Source organism: Salvia splendens, chromosome 3, assembly GCF_004379255.2.
Source record: "Salvia splendens isolate huo1 chromosome 3, SspV2, whole genome shotgun sequence".
NCBI classification, from domain to species: domain Eukaryota; kingdom Viridiplantae; phylum Streptophyta; class Magnoliopsida; order Lamiales; family Lamiaceae; genus Salvia; species Salvia splendens.
In genome coordinates this window covers 42,355,465-42,374,098 of record NC_056034.1, presented here as the reverse complement: position 1 = coordinate 42,374,098, position 18,634 = coordinate 42,355,465, and the positions used below count along the sequence as shown (strand labels likewise).

The 18,634-nt window shown below is 35.5% G+C and overlaps 3 protein-coding genes across 6 annotated transcripts; 2 read left to right on the top strand and 1 right to left on the bottom strand.

The window, feature by feature from the left end:
• Positions 1-1,218: 1,218 nt before the first annotated feature.
• Positions 1,219-4,278, top strand: LOC121796142 (probable inactive shikimate kinase like 2, chloroplastic). Its single transcript, XM_042194894.1, is given in 9 exon segments — positions 1,219-1,457; positions 1,779-1,966; positions 2,046-2,240; positions 2,451-2,512; positions 3,346-3,412; positions 3,526-3,644; positions 3,877-3,903; positions 3,906-4,031; positions 4,141-4,278. Coding segments are annotated over 9 exon segments (1,068 nt in total). The 5' UTR covers positions 1,219-1,262; the 3' UTR covers positions 4,230-4,278.
• A 27-nt stretch (positions 4,279-4,305) lies between these two features.
• LOC121796141 (inactive poly [ADP-ribose] polymerase RCD1-like) lies at positions 4,306-12,564 on the bottom strand. 3 transcript variants are annotated; one of them, XM_042194892.1, is made up of 8 exons: positions 12,413-12,561; positions 12,206-12,284; positions 10,300-11,648; positions 9,186-9,427; positions 8,609-8,682; positions 4,874-5,008; positions 4,698-4,793; positions 4,306-4,536 (listed from the first exon to the last, which is right to left on the bottom strand). In XM_042194892.1, exons 3-8 carry the CDS (start codon positions 11,430-11,432, stop codon positions 4,498-4,500), a joined length of 1,719 nt encoding a protein of 572 aa, XP_042050826.1. In that variant the 5' UTR covers positions 11,433-11,648; positions 12,206-12,284; positions 12,413-12,561; the 3' UTR covers positions 4,306-4,497. The 3 variants fall into 3 exon arrangements, 2 of the variants coding, with proteins under 2 accessions (XP_042050826.1, XP_042050827.1); XM_042194893.1 differs by lacking the exon at positions 12,206-12,284 and having other exon boundaries at positions 12,413-12,563; XR_006049705.1 differs by lacking the exons at positions 4,306-4,536; positions 4,698-4,793 and adding an exon at positions 6,706-7,061 and having other exon boundaries at positions 4,876-5,008; positions 12,413-12,564.
• A 1,324-nt stretch (positions 12,565-13,888) lies between these two features.
• Positions 13,889-18,250, top strand: LOC121796140 (syntaxin-22-like). Of its 2 annotated transcripts, XM_042194891.1 has the most exons (8): positions 13,889-14,322; positions 15,693-15,786; positions 16,037-16,176; positions 16,518-16,592; positions 17,416-17,573; positions 17,645-17,745; positions 17,830-17,922; positions 18,044-18,250. In XM_042194891.1, exons 1-7 carry the CDS (start codon positions 14,138-14,140, stop codon positions 17,893-17,895), a joined length of 819 nt encoding a protein of 272 aa, XP_042050825.1. In that variant the 5' UTR covers positions 13,889-14,137; the 3' UTR covers positions 17,896-17,922; positions 18,044-18,250. The 2 variants fall into 2 exon arrangements, with proteins under 2 accessions (XP_042050825.1, XP_042050824.1); XM_042194890.1 differs by lacking the exon at positions 18,044-18,250 and having other exon boundaries at positions 17,830-18,042.
• Positions 18,251-18,634: the final 384 nt, after the last annotated feature.

The following is an 18,634-nucleotide window of genomic DNA, read 5'->3' as shown; positions in this document are numbered from 1 at the left end:
AAACACACAAAACGAAATTCAATACATGTGGAGGTACTACTACCCTAACCCCATGGATTGCTAAACTATAGGGGAACGATTAATAAATCACAATTATCTTCGAAATGACGCCGGCGGTCGAGGGATGGGTGAACATGGTTGTTTCCGGCTGCCGCTGCTCACTTAAGATTTTTGCCATTAATCTTTTTTGTTTATGTACTTGTGCTTATTCTTGGGTGTTCTCCATTTCAATGGTGCATCCATTTATTTATATAGAACCAACTCAGTTTTGATGGGCCATGGGTGCAAATGAAAAGTTTTAGCTCTAATTCCTCAAACAATAATGCATATGTTTTCACTTTCAATTGGAGCCTTTTGGCTTTCTATATTCATGTAACTATTGGCCTTCTATATTCTTATTCAATTGGAGCCTTTTAGCTCTAATACGTGAAATAATAATGAGTTTTACATTTATGTTGAATTGGAGCCTTTTAGCTCTGAGCTAAAATAATAATGCATACGTTTAATGCATCAATCGAAGCCTTTTGGTCTTTTACATTCTTAGTACTAATATTATCTTAACTTAATACAGCTTAATAATCAAAAGTTATTATATGTATTTAAATATAATTACCATGGCATTCTTGTTAATTTTATAGATGTCCATTTTTAAAAATTTATCTCAATTAAATTGTTATTCATTTTATTGTCCGTCACATTTTTTCCTATTTTATTATATTACACAATTGCACTTAAAATCAAAAGCCATTTAAGAGGCTCATCAATGTATTTATTAAAAGTTTGTATTATTTTATAATAAAAAATCAACATGTGATATATTGTTGATATTTTCAATAAAACAATGTCTATTGTCTATTAATTTAATTCATTGGAGATGATATCCACTTACGATTTTTCCTACCATTGTATCAAATATAATTTCATGTCGTAGTATATTTACAAACAAATCTAAATTACATAATTTTTATAAATTAACTATTAAAATTACGTATATCTATTTAATCAAAATTTATGAGTTTTTCAATAACGCTATTTTAACAATAACTGAAGGCTGGAGCTTAGAATAAGAACGTAGAAGTACTAGTATTTTTTTCAATCGATTTTTTTATCAAATTTTGACGAATTAATTATTCGAAAATCAATATAGTTAAATCATCTGCAAATTACTGTAGAATTTAGTTGTCGTTTTTTTTTGGTGAAATGAAATGAAATGAAACGAGAGAAGCGTAAGATGGAAAAAAGCATTCCATTTTATCTTGAAAATGGCCACAACACTGAGCTTCCTCTCTCCCACTCTATCTCTCCCTACACAAAACCCCTCGTCATTTCGAACACAATGTTTCCCCTTTTCATGTATTTCATTTCCCTCAATCTCATCCGCTGCTTGGCAAAATCATGGCCGCATACTCCCCTGCAGCATCAACCCCACTTTCTCCACAAATGCAACTCAATATGAGGTAATTCATCTATTTATATTTCCTGTTGCTGGGAAAGTTGGGCAATTTTAAGTTTCTTCGTATTACCAGATATTGAGTAATTGTAGCAGAGCTTACAAATCTTGAAGTAGAATCAAACAGAAAATGTATTTTTAATATTAACAATTAAATCATCATACCATATTTATTGATCATTTTGAGTTTGCTGTTATTGCTTTCCAGTGACTTGGAACTGATTTTAAATTTCCAGCATTGTTTCCATTATTTAAGTGGCAAGCAAGTCCAATTCTAAATGAAGTAGTATTTGATTGCTATGAATATATGGGTGATGCTTGAATGCAGTTTAGTGATGATTCGTCTGAGGTAGAGTTGAGACTGGAACTCGGGGAAGAAAACATAAGTCCAGGGGAAGTTTATGTGGATGCAACTGAGAAATCTTTGGTAATAAGAGTGCAGTCTTCTGGATACACAAAAACTCTCTTGGACACTCATGATCTATATGGAATGATAAAGCCTTCTGAGATGATATGGTAGTATTTGGCATTTGCTATTGCTAACTCAACCCTCCCCCCAATGGCTACAACTATATCATATTATCTTCTTCAACAGGTATATAGATGACACCCAGCTTGTAGTTAACTTGAAAAAGCAAGATCCCGAACTAAAATGGCATGACATCGTGGAATCTTGGGAGTCATTAACTACTGGAGTCGCCCAACTGCTGAAAGGAACATCAATCTTTTTAGTTGGAGAATCAACAGAAATTAACAACAGTGTTGCTCGAGAATTAGCAGTCGGGCTTGGGTATGTGCCCCTTTTGTTTTAAGTCTAGAAAATATTACTGTAAAATTGGCTGGCTCTAATGTGAACAGTCAACCTTAATCTTTCTCCTTGCTTCATTGCATCTCGTCTTCTAGTGTTTAGCACGTTTAAAACTATTATTGCTAGGCGCTAGCTGGTGGCTTGGCCTGCTCTCTTTATCTTTACAGAGAGTTTCATGTTTCTTTGTGATAGATACTCTCTGCTTTGCACAAAGGAGCTTCTTGAAGCGTATTCCAAGCAAACTATCGATTCATGTATGTGATCCTCTCTCTCTCTCTCTCTCGCTCTCTATCTATCTATCTATCTATCTGAAATGCTACTCAAAAGTTCATGAAATGTGAGTAGAAGATGGAAAATTTAATGGCATTATAGGAAATTCATTATTGTTGTGTGAGCATGGTGGAAAATGGCGATTAACTGAACCATGTCAAAGTGCCTTTCACTAGTTCAAGTCCTTCCTGTGACCATAAACTGTTGACAAGATCCACTATAAACAAGTCTTCTAATCATACTTCGTTGATGCTGCTTATGATTTGTTTGTATAGTTGATGGGGCATGGTATTCTGATCTAAATATGTATTAGTCATCTGCAAGAATTCAGAATAACAACAGCTATCAGTGAAATATTTGGATGGTCTCTTTATCTGCTTACTTTTGCTTTAGATATACAGGCACTTGTTTTTGGAGTAATATGTGGTAATGTTTGCTTGTCATTTGTAAATCATGCTTTTGATGTACCCTCTGGAAAGGGACGACTCGCAACGAGCTGAATGGAAGTGTCATTTCCCTGTCATCCATCCCCTTTAGTATCTTAATCTAGCACTGGATTTGTCATTTCATCACATAAAATATTTGGTTTGTTCGTCTACCCCAGTATTTTGTTCTGATGTTCTTTTCCCAGGTTCTCAATAGTTAATTCCTTGCCTATTCTCAAATTTCAAAATTTCCTAGCTGCTTCACATCTTATAAATGATTGTCTAGATACTGAACTGTGGTACTTAATAATTCTAGGATGCATTGTTTCATCTATAGTAAGAATCTTGTGCAATAGCAAATATTCTCCTATAATTTGGTCGAGTTATTCCAGGGAAGGACGAGGAAGGATCTGATTCTGTCGCAGAAGGGGAAGCTGCAATATTAGATAGTCTTAGTAGGTAAGATTCTTACACGCATTCATATTTAGACTTATTGGTTGAGCAATGCCATCTTCTACAATAACTTATTGGATGTTGAGATGTTGCAAAGCCTAACTGTATCGTAAATCCAGTCAAGCAAGAGTAGTTGTCGCAACATTAGGAGGGAAGCATGGCGCTGCCAGGAGACCTGGAAAATGGCGGCATCTCTTTGCAGGATTTACAATTTGGCTGTCCCAGTCTGAAGCAACAGGTGATTAATCATTCCCACTCTTGTTGTAATATTATCTTATTAAAGGGCATGCCTTCTTACTAGAGTTAGAATGTCTGAAAAGTATAATGGTAGCTCTTTCATAGATCTCCAAATATATCTCAAATATGAATGGCATGTGCTGATGCACCACCAGTTTCTTTGTGCCTTCACTCTGAGACATCATTTCAAAAATGGCGTTTAGTCACTCTGATATCCTGCCATCTAATACCAGATGAAGAGTCAGCAAAAGAAGAGGTCTCCGAGGCTACACCAATGCTGAAGTAGTAGTAAAGCTCCAAGGTTGGGATGCCACCTACACCAAATCCGTGGCCCAGGCATCACTCAGTGCTCTTAAACAATTGGTTTTGTCCGATAAAAACATAACAGGTACCTGTTTTCTTTTACCTCATGTTCTCCAGAGTGTATCTCATCAAAGAGAACGTACCTATAGTCGTTTGTAGAGTCCATTTCTCATCATCTGTTTTTGATCTTCCAGGTAAAAAAAGTCTTTATGTCCGACTTGGATGCCGAGGTGATTGGCCGGATATTAAACCTCCTGCTTGGGATCCGGCAACTACTTCATGACACCAAAACTGCTTCTTGTGTTATTCATTCAGCTTCATAAATGTTGACAAATTCCCATGTTCAATTTATGAAAATATAAAGAAAAGATTTGTTTATCTTCATCAAAACAAACCAATCCGAGTTATTTTGCATCTAGTTTACAAACAAGTCCATACACGAAAACAACACTTCTAGAGCTTTCAAACTACACCAAATGTCGTGAAGCAAATTGACTTATTGACATTACATGCACATTTATACGATAATTCGACTTCCTGGTCACTCACGCTTAGCTGCACACCGTTTCACCATTGGAGTTTGTCGACACCTGTAGAAAGCCAAAACTACATCTCATTAACAAGAAATATTTAGACAAACAATTACATCTCATTAACCATCCACCTTAACTTTTTTAAGGTAAAGCATGCGAGGTATGCAGGCATGCCGATTGAACAGGACATCACACACCAAGATTTACATACACCATACCTTGCACTGAAGACTTGTTATTGCTGACTTCAGTAAATCATCACCAACAATGGTCCTCAATTTCTTCACAAATGTATCCCGGTTTATCTTTTTATGCTGTCGAAAAGAAAAATACTATTAGTATAGCAGAAAACTGTTTCAGTTAATATAATACTCTGATGTGTCAAGCTGCATACTCTGAACAGCGCATAGTTGTTCTTCACAAGGTCCATGTGCTGAGAAGGGACTTTGCTTGAAATGGCAGCAAGCAGCATGGGAAATGGCATCCAAGGGCTCTTAGGGGTCCTAACTTGAAATGGTTTTCCTGCAATCTGGCAGTAGCAATATACCCTTTTATGATTATTGAAACTGAACATTTTATCACTCATTACCCAAAATCATTCCATGTTAAATTATAGCTTGCCTAACAAAGTTCCTCAGACCAATAAAATAAGTTGCAAGAGCATATCACTGAATGGAAGTGCATGAGACTGAAAAGAACCCAATAAATAGTAGAAATGTGGGATGCTTAACTAAGGCACTATAAACAAAAGTAAAAAACAAACGAAATGACGTACTTTCATAAGAAAATAGAGGATACGCATCCTATTGATCTCTCCAAGATAAACAAAAAAAGAATTTATAGTGTAACAAGACCATCTCATTTCTTCCTCAGCTGCTGTGATTTGCAGGTTGGGCACTTAAGTCTACCCATCATAGTAATTTCAAGAATTCACTAACATTTTATGCACCTCCTGGCATAATGTATAACCAAACAACCTCACCGAGACAGAGAGGGTGTCAGTAATAAAGCCATAGTCCAACATATTATCTAAGCCGGGTAATTATCTAACAAGATTCTTCCAGAGTCAAACAGAATTATGCTATGTTTATCACAAAATAGCAGAGATTCTTGGTAACGTTTGTTATAAAGAACTGAAAGGTGACAAGGGATTATGTTCATGGACTCACCAAAATTGATAGAATTTGTGTCTATCAATTGATGTGGATGAGGAATATTTTTGTTCATTTTTGTCTCTTAGTCTGATGTCAGTTCTAAACACAAGTGAGGCTGAAGTTAGGAGTTAGGATGTCGTCACTTGATAGTTGTTTCAGCATAGTAGCTTTGTAGCTTTGATCGTGACTGTAACTAATCCTGGTAGTGTTTTCCAATTTCACAAATGGAAATATTATTCCCAGTTTTTTTCTCTCTACCACAAATTGAGACGTGTTAAGGGCCTTCAACTCTATCAATTGTTCTGACCCTTCTGCTAATTCCAATAGTACTTCACAAGAGTTTTCACAACAATCACACAATTGGACCTCTTGTCTACTCGAACCCATGAAAAGACCATTTGTAGCAATCCCGGGACAAAGTTAAGTTGCTAAAGGAGGTGGACTAAAGTTATAAGAAACAAACTTACGGTGTCCACTTGGATAGGACTGACCTCCGAACAAGTCAAGAATCAACATTTGATATCTTTTGTCTAATGCCTACTCGTGATGTTGCATTTCGGGCAGTATTATTGATACCTTAATTCTGAACCTAGTCAGATGGCTTTTAGTTTTCAGTTGATTAGGCTACAGTTGGATTGGTTTATTTTATTTCTGCTTACGACCATGTGATGCTGTCATCTATTATACTTTCAAGCTAGTTTTAACGACTAGTAAATCCTTTAGTGCAACAAAATAAGTCTAAAGTAAGAATTAGGGACGGGATCCCTTTAAATTGTTGTTTCGACAAATTTGCAGGACTGGAGCAAGGTTCCTGACAAGAGTTCTTCCCAATTCTGTTTTCCAATTTCATTTGACATATAAACCCTTTTTTCTGGGTTTTCTCTTCTATTCTACAAATAAACCCTTTTTTCTGGGTTTTCTCTTCTATTCTACAACTTGCAGCAATGGCTTTACTTTATAAAAAAATAATGTGATTAAAAAAGTGATGTGAGCCTCAGTAAGGTACGAGGTTCACAGCCCAGGATATGTGATGATGAGTCTAAATTTTCAGAAAAATAAAACTAAGTGTTACCCGGAAAATCAACAAACAGTTGGAGTGCGGCACTTGGTCGAACTCTGTTTGGTCTTGATGCCTCAGCCGTTTCACTCCTCACAGCAACAAATTCGCACGGTGGTGGATAGACATGCAGAATTTGATGTGGAAAGTCAACTTAACAAGTACATGTGGACCGGAAGGAAGGGTCGAACAAAATCTCTGGATTTCCACAACCAAATGAACTATCAAGAGTTAAGCCTGCTGGTGTCCGAATTGTAGACGGCCTGAATCCCTTAGTTTTGATTCGGATGAACATTCAAGGTAGTTGGATGAATGTGATGGACGACGGCATGATCAGCAGCTGGTCAGAACTACGTCGGACTGGCGGAATGCTTTGCAAGCAGAAACAAGCAGCAAATCAATTCGACAATTTGCTGAACACCAAGTGTGTGTATTCTAAGAATTGACATAAACCGCACAGAATAATTGGAGGCAAAACGTCGAGCGGCTGGTGTGTACTCGGGCCGCGAATACGGACAGTTCGGATCGTTGCAAAACTCAACCAAGCCTAACAGATGTGGGGAAGAAAGGCACTTTGAATGGTGTTGAAAGTGGAATGAGTGACTCCACATATAGATGCGGAATTCTATAGTATAAGTCGACAAATAGCTTTGAAAACAAGAATTTTTAGAATCAAACTGATTCTAAAATTCACGAATTCAATTGATAAAAATTTGGCTGCTTTTTTGAATTACATGATGGACAAATTACAGGCCTAAGTTTGGACTCTAGATAGACTCAAATAAAAAACAAAAACAAAACCAAAGTTCCAAGCATATTTGAAAATTGAAATCTAATAACAATAACAATATACCTAAGCTCAATCTCTTAAGGAGGTAACTGTATGAAGATAGACTTATCCTAAATTATCAAACAAAATCAATGACTCCAAAAATAAGAGAAAACTCTAACTTTTGTGCTTCATGTAAAAATCTACTTCTCACGTCAGTTTCCTCCTTGCCCAATTAACCCTACGTCCCAATGATGTTCTCTTCTTTGGGTTGTTCAATTATTGGCCCAGGCATTGTATAAAACGTTATTCCTCTGATTTCAGCCAACTCAAGAATTTTGAACCTCGTTTTGGGGTCGATACGAGGATCACATCAGACAGGCGCACCAAAATCTCATTTAATAGGTAAAGAATTTATACTAGAAGAACAATATTAGAGTCTTATCTTACTCTATCTTTCTTACTTTCTTAGCCCAAAGTTTACCATAGCACTTGAATGATAAATAACTGGATTCTGCTTATAATCAAAATAAATCATTTGCCTATGAATACTTCCACCAAGGCCCCAGAATGTGCAACAACAACATAAAATTCCAATAAGGACTAACACGTGAGACAATTAATGATGACGATTGTAACCACATAATTAGAAACAACACATGGAATTATTAAATTCATTGTTTTCGTATTTATAATAATTATCCGCAATGTATTTGGAAAATTAGAATAGCAGTTATGGGGTCAATGGTCATACTGGCAGGAAATATAAGCAGTTATACCATAACACGTGAGACAATTAATGATGATGATAATAACCACAAGATTAAAAACAACGCATGGAATTATTATATTCATTGTCGTGATTAAAATATGTATCCTCAATGCATTTGGAAAAATCAGAATAGCAGTTACGGGGTCATACTAGCAGGAAATATAATAGTTTTACTACTTATTGCATGAATCTCATTAGTACCTTCAGTTTCAGTCACAAGTGGAAAAGACAGCCTGAGTAAAGGTGTAAGAAAAAAAAGGAAAAAGGCAATCTAAAATATACAGCACAAAGAAATAAAAGGGAGAAACAGAGAGAGGCACAGAAAACCAAGGATGATCTTGAGCACACGTATCCAGGAGTAAACTGGTAAAGCATACCTGGTCGTGAGGTCCTTTATAACAAGTATTGAGGACAGGATGATCAACCATGCTCTCTTTCCCAAAAATAGGTTCTGTATAATAATAGAACAAATGCACTCAAACACTGAAAAGTTTAGTGCAAAATGAAAATCATAACAGCTAATTAAAGAACTGGCACAATTTCCTCCTTTAAACAGAATAGTAAGTCTAGACATGAGAAAATTCTGGTTATGAAAGGCTTCGTATTATACAGAAGCCCCTCACATTCTGAATCCTGAATGTTCAAGAGTTTGAAGGGTTCAAGCTAAGTAGAGCATAACTGATACATGGCTTTCAGTGAGTATATCCAAAACCTTGCTCAAGAAAATACTGATTATATCTATTGTTACGAAAGAGCATAAATTACTAATAAATAGCCAACTTAAAACATATCATTGTGAAGAACCTCCTGAACGGATTCAGAAAGAACATGACATCATGAAAATAACAGAGCCATGTTTAAGATGCTAAGATATGAAACACTATAACTAACTTCATATGAATATGTTTGAAGATACAACCAAATGAGGAAAAAAATGAAAGGCTAAACCATTACCTTCAACATCAGAAGTCATCTTGAAACTAATTGCACATTCTGGGTAGATGTGAGAAGTCATATTCATGTTCCATACAACATAACGACTTGGATTGGGAAGTGTGTCAACACCGCTATCAAATTCCTCACTACTGGGATGGAACTGACTTGATCCACAGCTAACAAGCTCCATATTCCCCATTATAACACGGCAGAATACCATATGCCGTACATCATTTTCGTCAACATCTAAACAATCGATACTGAAAAGAACAAAGGATATAGAACCATACGAAAAAGTAGTCCAGACCAAAGCATAGTAAAAGAATGTAATTCAACAGAAACTTCTGCGGTCAGCATCTGTGATATAAGACATAAGAAATGTGAACCAGAACGGAACACACAACATAATCTAGAACAACGACAAGTACTGTCAGGGGCGCAGGGAGGGGGGGGTGCACCCCACAAATCAGACACAAAAACAGCACATCCAGATGTGGGTTCTTCTTTTCATGAGATACTTAGGAAGAATTTGAGTTGAAGAATAAGAAATAATTAATTGGGAAGAGTAGCCCCTACGGGGGCGCACCCCACGAATTAGAACAAAAACCGCACATCTGGATGTGGGTTCTTTTCCTAAGATATTCAGGAAGAATTTGAGTTGAAGATAAATGAATAATTTATTAGGAGGAGGAAGAGGAGAACGTTCGATTCATTATTTTGGCGATTTGAATGGATTCTGATAATATTTGAAGGGAGAAGAGGTGATCAGATTTGAACGTTCATTGTATTTGAGTTATTTTAGGGAAAAAAGATTTGGTAAGATTGGAAGGGGGTTTAAGGGTCTAGGGATTGAAAGGCCCCAACTGCCCCAGCCGCCTTGGGGCTATTCCAGCATAGCCCCATGCGCCGCGTGCCCCAGGCGTGCTCTTTTGACAACCTTGACATCAGTATAAACAAAACTTCCCAGAGCATAGGTTTCATTGAAGAACAAAACAAAATAAAATGAAACGACAGAAATATAAGGACACAAATACTTAAGAAAAAACAGAACAGAACTTCATTATTTCTTGATATATTTATATCACGCACATAATTCTTTATTATAGGCAGATAAGATAGTAGTTAAACCAACCTGATTTGAGTACCATTTGCAGGGATCAGATGTATCCCCGTACTATTGAAGGGCTTCAATTTCAAGGGCGTGTAATGCCCTATCCCATACTTTAGTATAGTTGAAACAGATTCTTTCGAACAAGGAAGCAATGCATACAGGACATTTGCATCGCCGCGGTACTTTTTTGTTATTTCTACCTGTTTCTCAAATAGTTCCAACCGACTTTTCATCAAAATGCTCGTACAATGGTGTATCTCAACAACCTCTGCAGCAGCCGAGCTAATACTTTTTACGAACAGCTCCTTGACAGTGTCGCTTCCCAAGGACCTAGGTACAGGACCAACCACTTGAATCATGTTTCCATCAATTTGCTGACTATCCTCACATTTCACATCGACATCCCCATATGATGCCTTGGAGCAATTATCATTACTTTCATCATCACAAATTCTAGGAGCAGCACTCTCATGAGCATGTATCTTCTCGACAATCACATTGGATTCACCACTGGACTCATTATTTAATCCATGTATAGCAATCTCCAAATGCAAGTTTATATCAGTGGAACCAAAAGGCTCATTTCCCATATCTCTATCTCCTTCACCTTCAGCAAATTCATTGTCATAACCATTTGTTTCCTCATAACCACTAAATATTTCAGGGAAAAAACAGTTCCCAGAGACATCAATCCAAGCAATAGGCTGGTGCACGCCAGTAGTCAGGTCCAACTGCATCATATGCAAGAAATCTAGCAGAATCTTGGTTCCATTAAACACCACTTCAATTGCAGGCTTGTCGGCAAGAAGATCCTTGTTGACATGTGCAATGATGTCCATGGAAAAATCATTCCACTCATCGTTGTCATGATACATCAAGCGTTGCAAACTCCCACTCTTCTTAAAGTTGGAATAACATTTAAGCAGGCGCTTCCCAGATGGAAAGGTAAAACTGCTATACTTGTTTATGGATCCATTTAGTTTCCTCCGCTTGTTGATCTTCTTGATTGATGATATAGGTGGTGGGTATTGCAGAGTGAACGGCACATGAGTAGCTCCCTTTGAAGGGATGGTGCATTGTTCTGACCTCTTTCTCTTCAGATCAACAACAACACTTCTGCCACTATCCAATACCTTTTCGAACTTTGTGCTCATTTTTCCCAACTTGATCAATGCTTAGCAACAAATTCACAGCCAAAAGTACAATGAAAAGAGTTGCAAATGCCTTGGACTTGGTCTTGGGTTTTGATTCAGAGAAACAAAGCCATCAGAGCATATGGAGAAAGTCTGACCATCAGAGTTGGAACGAACCAATTGCAACAGTCAAACTAATTTGTTCACCAAAAACACGTGATTTCCACAACCAGCAGCCTGATAAAGAAGACGGTGCAAATAACAGTTGCATCAGCAGAAAATTAAATACTTGGACAGCAAAAAATGAAATCTCTGTTTGGCATTTTAGACTTATGTACAAAAAATGTTACTATTTGTGTTATTCAAATTCCATCAAGTTCAGCTTTTCAGCTGTTGCCTTATCCCAAATTTGAAACTAAAACATGTAAAAATGAGCAACAAGTAGGAAAACTGTTGCTGTCAAAATAATAAACAATAGTTTTCTTGTAAATTTAATCACTAGTTGCATTTAAATCCACTCACAATTAAAGATCTTCCCTATATGAAGCCTGAATTTACTAAGTACAAGCTTATTTGTATTTTTCCTTTAGTTGAGCACCATTCTTAAGATCTAGATTCTACTTTCAAAAAAAAACAAAATAACAAAACATCCCTCATATCTTAATATATCTACCAAATCTTTAGATTATACAATTATAATTTAAGAATTCCTCAAAGTAACACAAGTTTAACCTGACATAACCCTAAATCAAGCTCGCAGCTACAGCTAAAATTACAAAAAAAAAACACCATACCGCCACTAGATCGACCACGGCGCCCTCAAACCATGAAGAAGACGCTTCTCCGCCATTCAAACATCCAAATTATCACGAACTAAAGTAATATTTAAGGAAAAAGATGTCTTACAAAAGTTGCCCATAAAACATGCCTTTAATGACTGAAAGTCAAAACAGAAATCAAGAGAAATCAAACAGAAGAGCGAGAGAGAAGAAGATGTATACCTTCGGTGAGGAGAGAGGGAGGAAGGAGCGTCGGGAGTTGGACGATTGGAGTTGAACGAAAGTCAATACCAGGGATTCGGAATTCCTGCTGCTGTTCATAAAACGGCGCCGCTTTGACACATTTTCCTTTGTCTACTTTCTGCAATTTGATGCAAATTGCAAAAGTCATTCTTCGTGAAAAAATAATCTCATTTAGGACCACACTAATTTTAATAAAAACAAGAGATAATAAAAACAAGAGAATAATGAAGAAGAAAATAGGTAAAGCATAAGAAAACAGAAAAAGTAAGAGAAATTAAGAGATTGAGTAGAATATGAAAAAAAAGTTATTTTTAAAATGAGATTATTTTTCATGAACATCATAAAATGCTAAAATGAGATTATATTTTATGGACGGAGGGAGTATAATTTTAAAAATAACTACTAATACCCCTAAATCAAGAGTCTCATTTCTTCGCGACACAGATTTTAAGATATGAAATTAGTGGAATAAGGCTCTCATTTCTATATTAGTTTTAAATGTAACGAGTTAATGGAATATTGAGCATATTACCATTTATAGTAAAAATAAATAGAGATTCTTTTCTATGGATGAATCGAATGGAAAAGTGAGACTCCTAATCGCAGACTGAGGGAGTGTATCATAATTTTAATATTTTTTTAGTTGTTCCACAGTTTCATCTTTCCTTATTGTTCGTCTATTAAAATTAGTAATTATGCTAAAAGTAAAAAACTATTACTAATTTATTACTCACCTTATTATTTTTCTATTTTCTATTTTATTAACATTTTCTCTTTTTCTCTCCTTTTTTACTCACTTTATCTATTTCTTCCTCAAATTTCTGATTAAAACATGCCACATCCCTCAATATGATTATTTTTTGCTGAAGGGGCAAGTATTTAAGAGAAATTATGTATGAAATGGTAAACGAAAATATTACATGGACAAAACATTTGAAGACTTAAACAATGTCTTTTAATACACCTTGTCAATCACATCTTTCTTTTGTTGGCATAAAAAGTCCAATAACTAAACCATTGGACTACTAAATTTTATATTTTGTCATGTCATTAATTTTACACATACACACCACGTTAATAAATTCAGACATTTAGCATATGCCGAAAATTTTCAACAATCATCCGACAAAACCTCGTCCATAATAGACTATATACAATGTCATATTAACATTCAAAATTTTATCATAAAACATCCACAATTCAATCATAAATTTGAATCTAAGTCTCTATTACTATAACCCCACAATTAAAATTTTATCATTGTGATTACTATTCGTTAAATTATAACGGTTGGTAATAGGGTCTGTATTAATAATATTTAAAATTTAAAATTACTAATCATCATGATTTTATTTTGTAAAGCTTAGCTCCATGTGAGACGTGGAGGCTTCTAGTGATTAAAATGTGACCTTATTAAAGAGTAAATAGACGAGGAAAGGGAGTGCGCGAGCATCATCAACCGAAGCATTGATGCAATTATAATTGCATGAAAAAGGAATAATCTAATTTTTCCATCATATTAAATTATACTAATACTAATACTAATACTAATCTCTCTATAATTCCACTCCTCAATCTCAATATTCATTTCACCTCTTGCATCTGGAGTCTCTCTTTCCTGCGTGATCGCTGATTGAATTGTTTCAGTTTTGCGGTTTCGAGGCGTTTGATCTAGGTTTTGAGTACGATATTCTCACATCACATATGAGTTTTCAGGATATCGAAGCGGGTAAGGCAGCCGCCGGGCCTCGGAGGGGGCTTGGGCGGCAGGATTCCACGCAGGCGGTGGCGTCTGGGATTTTTCAGATCAACACAGCAGTGTCCACCTTCCAGCGCCTCGTTAACGCCATCGGCACCCCCAAGGACACGCCGGAGCTCCGTGAAAAACTGTTAGTTTTCTTTTTGATTAGTCGTTTTTGCCGATTTGTTTACATGTCATTTATCAAAGGCATTGGTTGGACTCTTGGACCGTTGGTCGTTTTAATTTGAGAGCTGAATTGGTAGATGCTTCATATTATGATTTGTGATATTAACTCATTTTTCATCATAATTAAGGAGCATAATTAAGTAGGAAGATATAATGGTAAATTGGCAATGAACTACTAGAGAGTGATGATTCACTACACATAATTAAGAAGCATGAATTCCTATCAATATCCTGTAAATGATCATATAAATATACTGACGTTAAGCTGCATTAACATTAACAACATTAGAGTCATATGGTATTTCATCACATTGTCGATACTATGTAACATTGTAAACTGATTTTTAAGTTGATTGAGAAAAGAAAGGGTTGTGATGGAATATAAAATACAACTTGTTCACATTAAGCAGTACCATTTGGAATTTGAACAATCTATTCCTTTCTTCATTTAGACCAGTGAACTTGATTAATCCGGGCTAGTTTCCATAAAATCTAGTAACACAGAGAGGTGTAATAGTGTATGCAACAATATGATTGAAGGGGCTATACTGTAGGCAACCAAAGCTGTTGCAGGCATTTGAACCTCTAAATTGATTTCAATCAGTGGTTTAAAGAAAACAACCTACTCAGTTTGTTTCGTTGTTAGTCGCGATGATTTTAGATTCTTTACCAAGACCGACTACCTTCTGGCCCAAAAACTAGATAAATCAAAAAATTATGCTTGAAAACTTTGGCATTATATTGAGGTGAACTATTCAATCAGTGTTTGGTGAGCGCTTGGATTTGCACACAATGGTATGCTCTTCTAGTGGGAATTTAACTATTGTTCACATGTTATGCGCTATGCGTGTGTTTGTTTGTTTTTTTATCTATGTATGGATTAGAAATTTGGTGGGACGAAGAAAGTTGTTATCTAGTTGATGTTTTTTTCATCATAATTATTGAAACTTTGATCATCCCCAAAATTTGACAGAGATCTCAGGTGTGTTAACTTTTGGTATCTAAAGAAAATGGATGATTGATGGAAAATGAATTTTGCAACCTCATTGTCTGCCCTTACATTCTAGAGAAATTTACTGATGCAAAGTTTTTGTTGGTTCCTCCCCGGAGAATTCATATAATTATCAATTGGAAAATATAATTTTGTTGTGGGTTTGTACGAGTACTTCTTCATAGGTTACGATTTGGTAGGATTTTATAAGTTCAGTTTTCAGAGCTAATGTATAATGCATGATCTTCCAGAAGTGATGTCATTTTTTACATGCAATTTAAGCTTGTTATGTGAAAGCAATAAATGTTTGAGATTCTTTTGCTGTCTTTTATCCACTGGAGTCATAAAACTCGGATGCACATTGGACAGCTGGTAAAAGATACTTCAGCTAAACTTAAGCAAGCTAGTGAAACCGATCATCGTGCTGATGTCAGTGTAAGTTTGTTTCCTTGTCTAAAAAACATTACTGCTAATTTTGGAATTTTGTTATTCATTTATTCATATATTAAGATTGCATGGAATACATGTTTTCGATTTTGAGAATTTTTTTTTTCCTCTTGAAAATTAAACAATGATTGTGGTCATAGTTTGTTGCTAATGCATGAAACAATTTACTTTTAAAGTCTTCATGTCACCATCCCTAAACCAGTTTTAGGTGATTATCAATCTATTTTGTTAACTGCAGCAAAGTAAGAAAATCACAGATGCTAAACTTGCGAAAGACTTTCAAGCCGTTCTAAAGGAGTTTCAGAAGGCTCAGCGGCTTTCAGCTGAGAGGGAGACATCATATACTCCTTTTGTTTCCCAAGCAGTGCTTCCTTCTAGGTAATCCCTTAGAGCAAATGTTGTGATGCTGCAGTTGATGTTAGGGTTGTCTTGGAATTTTCTATACTGATTCCATAAAATGGATGACTAGCTTCGCATTATACAAAATTAAAGTTAGCTTAAGTATTGAGCTTTTCTCCAACACATCATCTTTGTCAGATTTTGTGCTGGAAAGTTTCCTTTAACTAGTTCAGATGGATTAACTTTTTTTTTTCCTATCACTTTCCAAATTGACACCTCTTCAGCATCAAGTTTTTTTATCCTGTTTTTCTTTTAAAAAGGATAAAAAATACATCTTGTATAAGGAAGCATTTTACCCTCTTACATTAATGTTGCTGCAGCTATACCGCAAGCGAGATAGATGGAAGTGCAGACAAGACCCCAGAACAACGAGCTTTTCTTGTGGAATCTAGAAGGTATAGATGAACTGGCATTTATAACATTTATGATCTCTGTAAATAGCAAATGTTGTTTCCAATGGATCTCCAAATCATTCCTTTATTTGTTGGTTATAATTTTGGTTGTTTTTACCCTTTATAGTAATGGGCAGACCGTGATATTGATGAGCATTTGCATTATAGTATTTGGTATGTAATATAACCTGCCTACTCTTTCTCATTCTTTCCTATAATATGTACATAATGACATCCTCACATAGTCATGTACAGTTGACGACTTTGTCTTGTTGCTCCTGTAATCTTCAACTTTCTCACCTTCTGAATTCGTACATCACAGAATATGAACTTAATTTAGCATGTTCTTTAGATAACTATGAGCAGCATACTTGCTTGATCCATAGGTAGATGGCCTTAATTCTTTCATACATTAATTACACTAAGATTGTTGTTCATTCGGGCATTTCATGAATGTTACCTTCGGCCGATGAGCATCAGAAAAGAATTGCAATGTCTGTATTTCCATGAATTATTGTAACTTCCTTGAGAAGGAATAAAACAATAGTATTCAGGAGGTAGCAAAGAAAAGCAGTTGAGGGAAATTGCTGTGATCATTTTGGTATAGTTTCTTGTGGAGCTAAAAGGATATGCATATGCATGCCACAGTGTCATCAGCTGAGAATTTGAAGAAAAAAGTGCGTCGCGAAATTTTTGTGGCGTTCTTATCACAGATTATATGCACTCCTGCTCCACCATATCATGACCACCTAACAACATTTAACAAGAACTTCTGCCATTTGTTGGAAGTGTGTTATCCTTATTTTTTAATGTGCTCATGTTGCAGACAGGAGGTTGTGCTATTGGATAATGAGATTGCTTTTAATGAGGCCATTATAGAGGAGCGAGATCAGGGTATACAAGAAATACAGAATCAAATTGGTGAAGTAAATGAGATTTTCAAGGACCTTGCTGTACTTGTTCACGAACAAGGGACAATGATTGGTAAATGATTTTGCATTGCATTTGATGTTAATGCATCAAGGAGCCTGATATAGTTTTTTTCCCCTCCCCAGATGATATTGGCTCCAACATTGAGGGTTCACATGCTGCAACTGCTCAGGCCAAATCACAACTTATCAAAGCAGCTAAGACCCAACGGTCGAATTCATCACTGGTGAGTTATTGACATCAATTCACCTCCACTAAATAGCAATGCAGACTGTAGTTGGTTTCTCATATTTCCTTTTTTCCTCCACAGGCTTGCTTGTTGCTCGTGATTTTTGGAATCGTGCTTCTCATAGTAATTATAGTACTTGCTGTCTGATCAGAAGCTGAAAGACCAGAGAGCATGGTACGAGAATATAGAAGTATTATTTTCATTTAATTGTCATTTCAATTCAATTCACATAAATTACAGCTTTCAAAGTTTGTTATATTTCTTCTTGCAATAAAAATTATTCCGTTTTCAACAGAAAGTGAGGAAGGATGTGAGCTTCACATTTAATTAGCTTCCATCTTCTGATTTTGATGGTTTTATGGTGTGCTTCACTGTCATGAGATTCTCTGTATTACTCGTCTTACAAAGCTTCTTACTGTACTTAGCTGATATACATTTCAGCAACTACAATGAACACTAATAATAATTATTAATAATAATAATTCTATTATTATTATGTTCATAAGTTTCTACATGGTTTATTTTGTACACTTTTTAGTAATTATAGTATTTTTTAATATCGATAGATTAGTTTTTATTGTAATGTGTCACCGGGAAATGTGGAGTGTTCAACTAAAATAATGAAAATCTTCAAATTCAGCATGATATTTAATGTTTATTATTTGTATGAATAAGCAAAGCATGATAATCATATTACAAGTAAGATAGTCTCATAAACGTATGTTTTATTTCTATATATTAGAGAGAATAATAAAAATACTCTCATCTATACTAATATAAAAGGTGAGTTTTGGGCATAATTTTGAATATTTATGAGTTTTGGGTATAAATTTTAATATTTAAAACTTTGGGACAAATTTAGATATTTGTAGTAACTGGAATGAAT

Bases quoted from the DNA above. Each gene is read 5' to 3' on its own strand.
- LOC121796141 (XM_042194893.1), bottom strand. From the start codon at position 11,432: ATGAGCACAAAGTTCGAAAAGGTATTGGATAGTGGCAGAAGTGTTGTT. The intron at 4,794-4,873 runs GTATGCAGCTTG...TCTTTTCGACAG, and splicing joins ACAACTATGCGCTGTTCAGA to CATAAAAAGATAAACCGGGA. The intron at 4,537-4,697 runs GTATGGTGTATG...GGCTTTCTACAG, and splicing joins TAACAAGTCTTCAGTGCAAG to GTGTCGACAAACTCCAATGG.
- LOC121796140 (XM_042194891.1), top strand. From the start codon at position 14,138: ATGAGTTTTCAGGATATCGAAGCGGGTAAGGCAGCCGCCGGGCCTCGG. The intron at 14,323-15,692 runs GTTAGTTTTCTT...TATCCACTGGAG, and splicing joins CCGGAGCTCCGTGAAAAACT to TCATAAAACTCGGATGCACA. The intron at 16,177-16,517 runs GTAATCCCTTAG...ATGTTGCTGCAG, and splicing joins CAAGCAGTGCTTCCTTCTAG to CTATACCGCAAGCGAGATAG.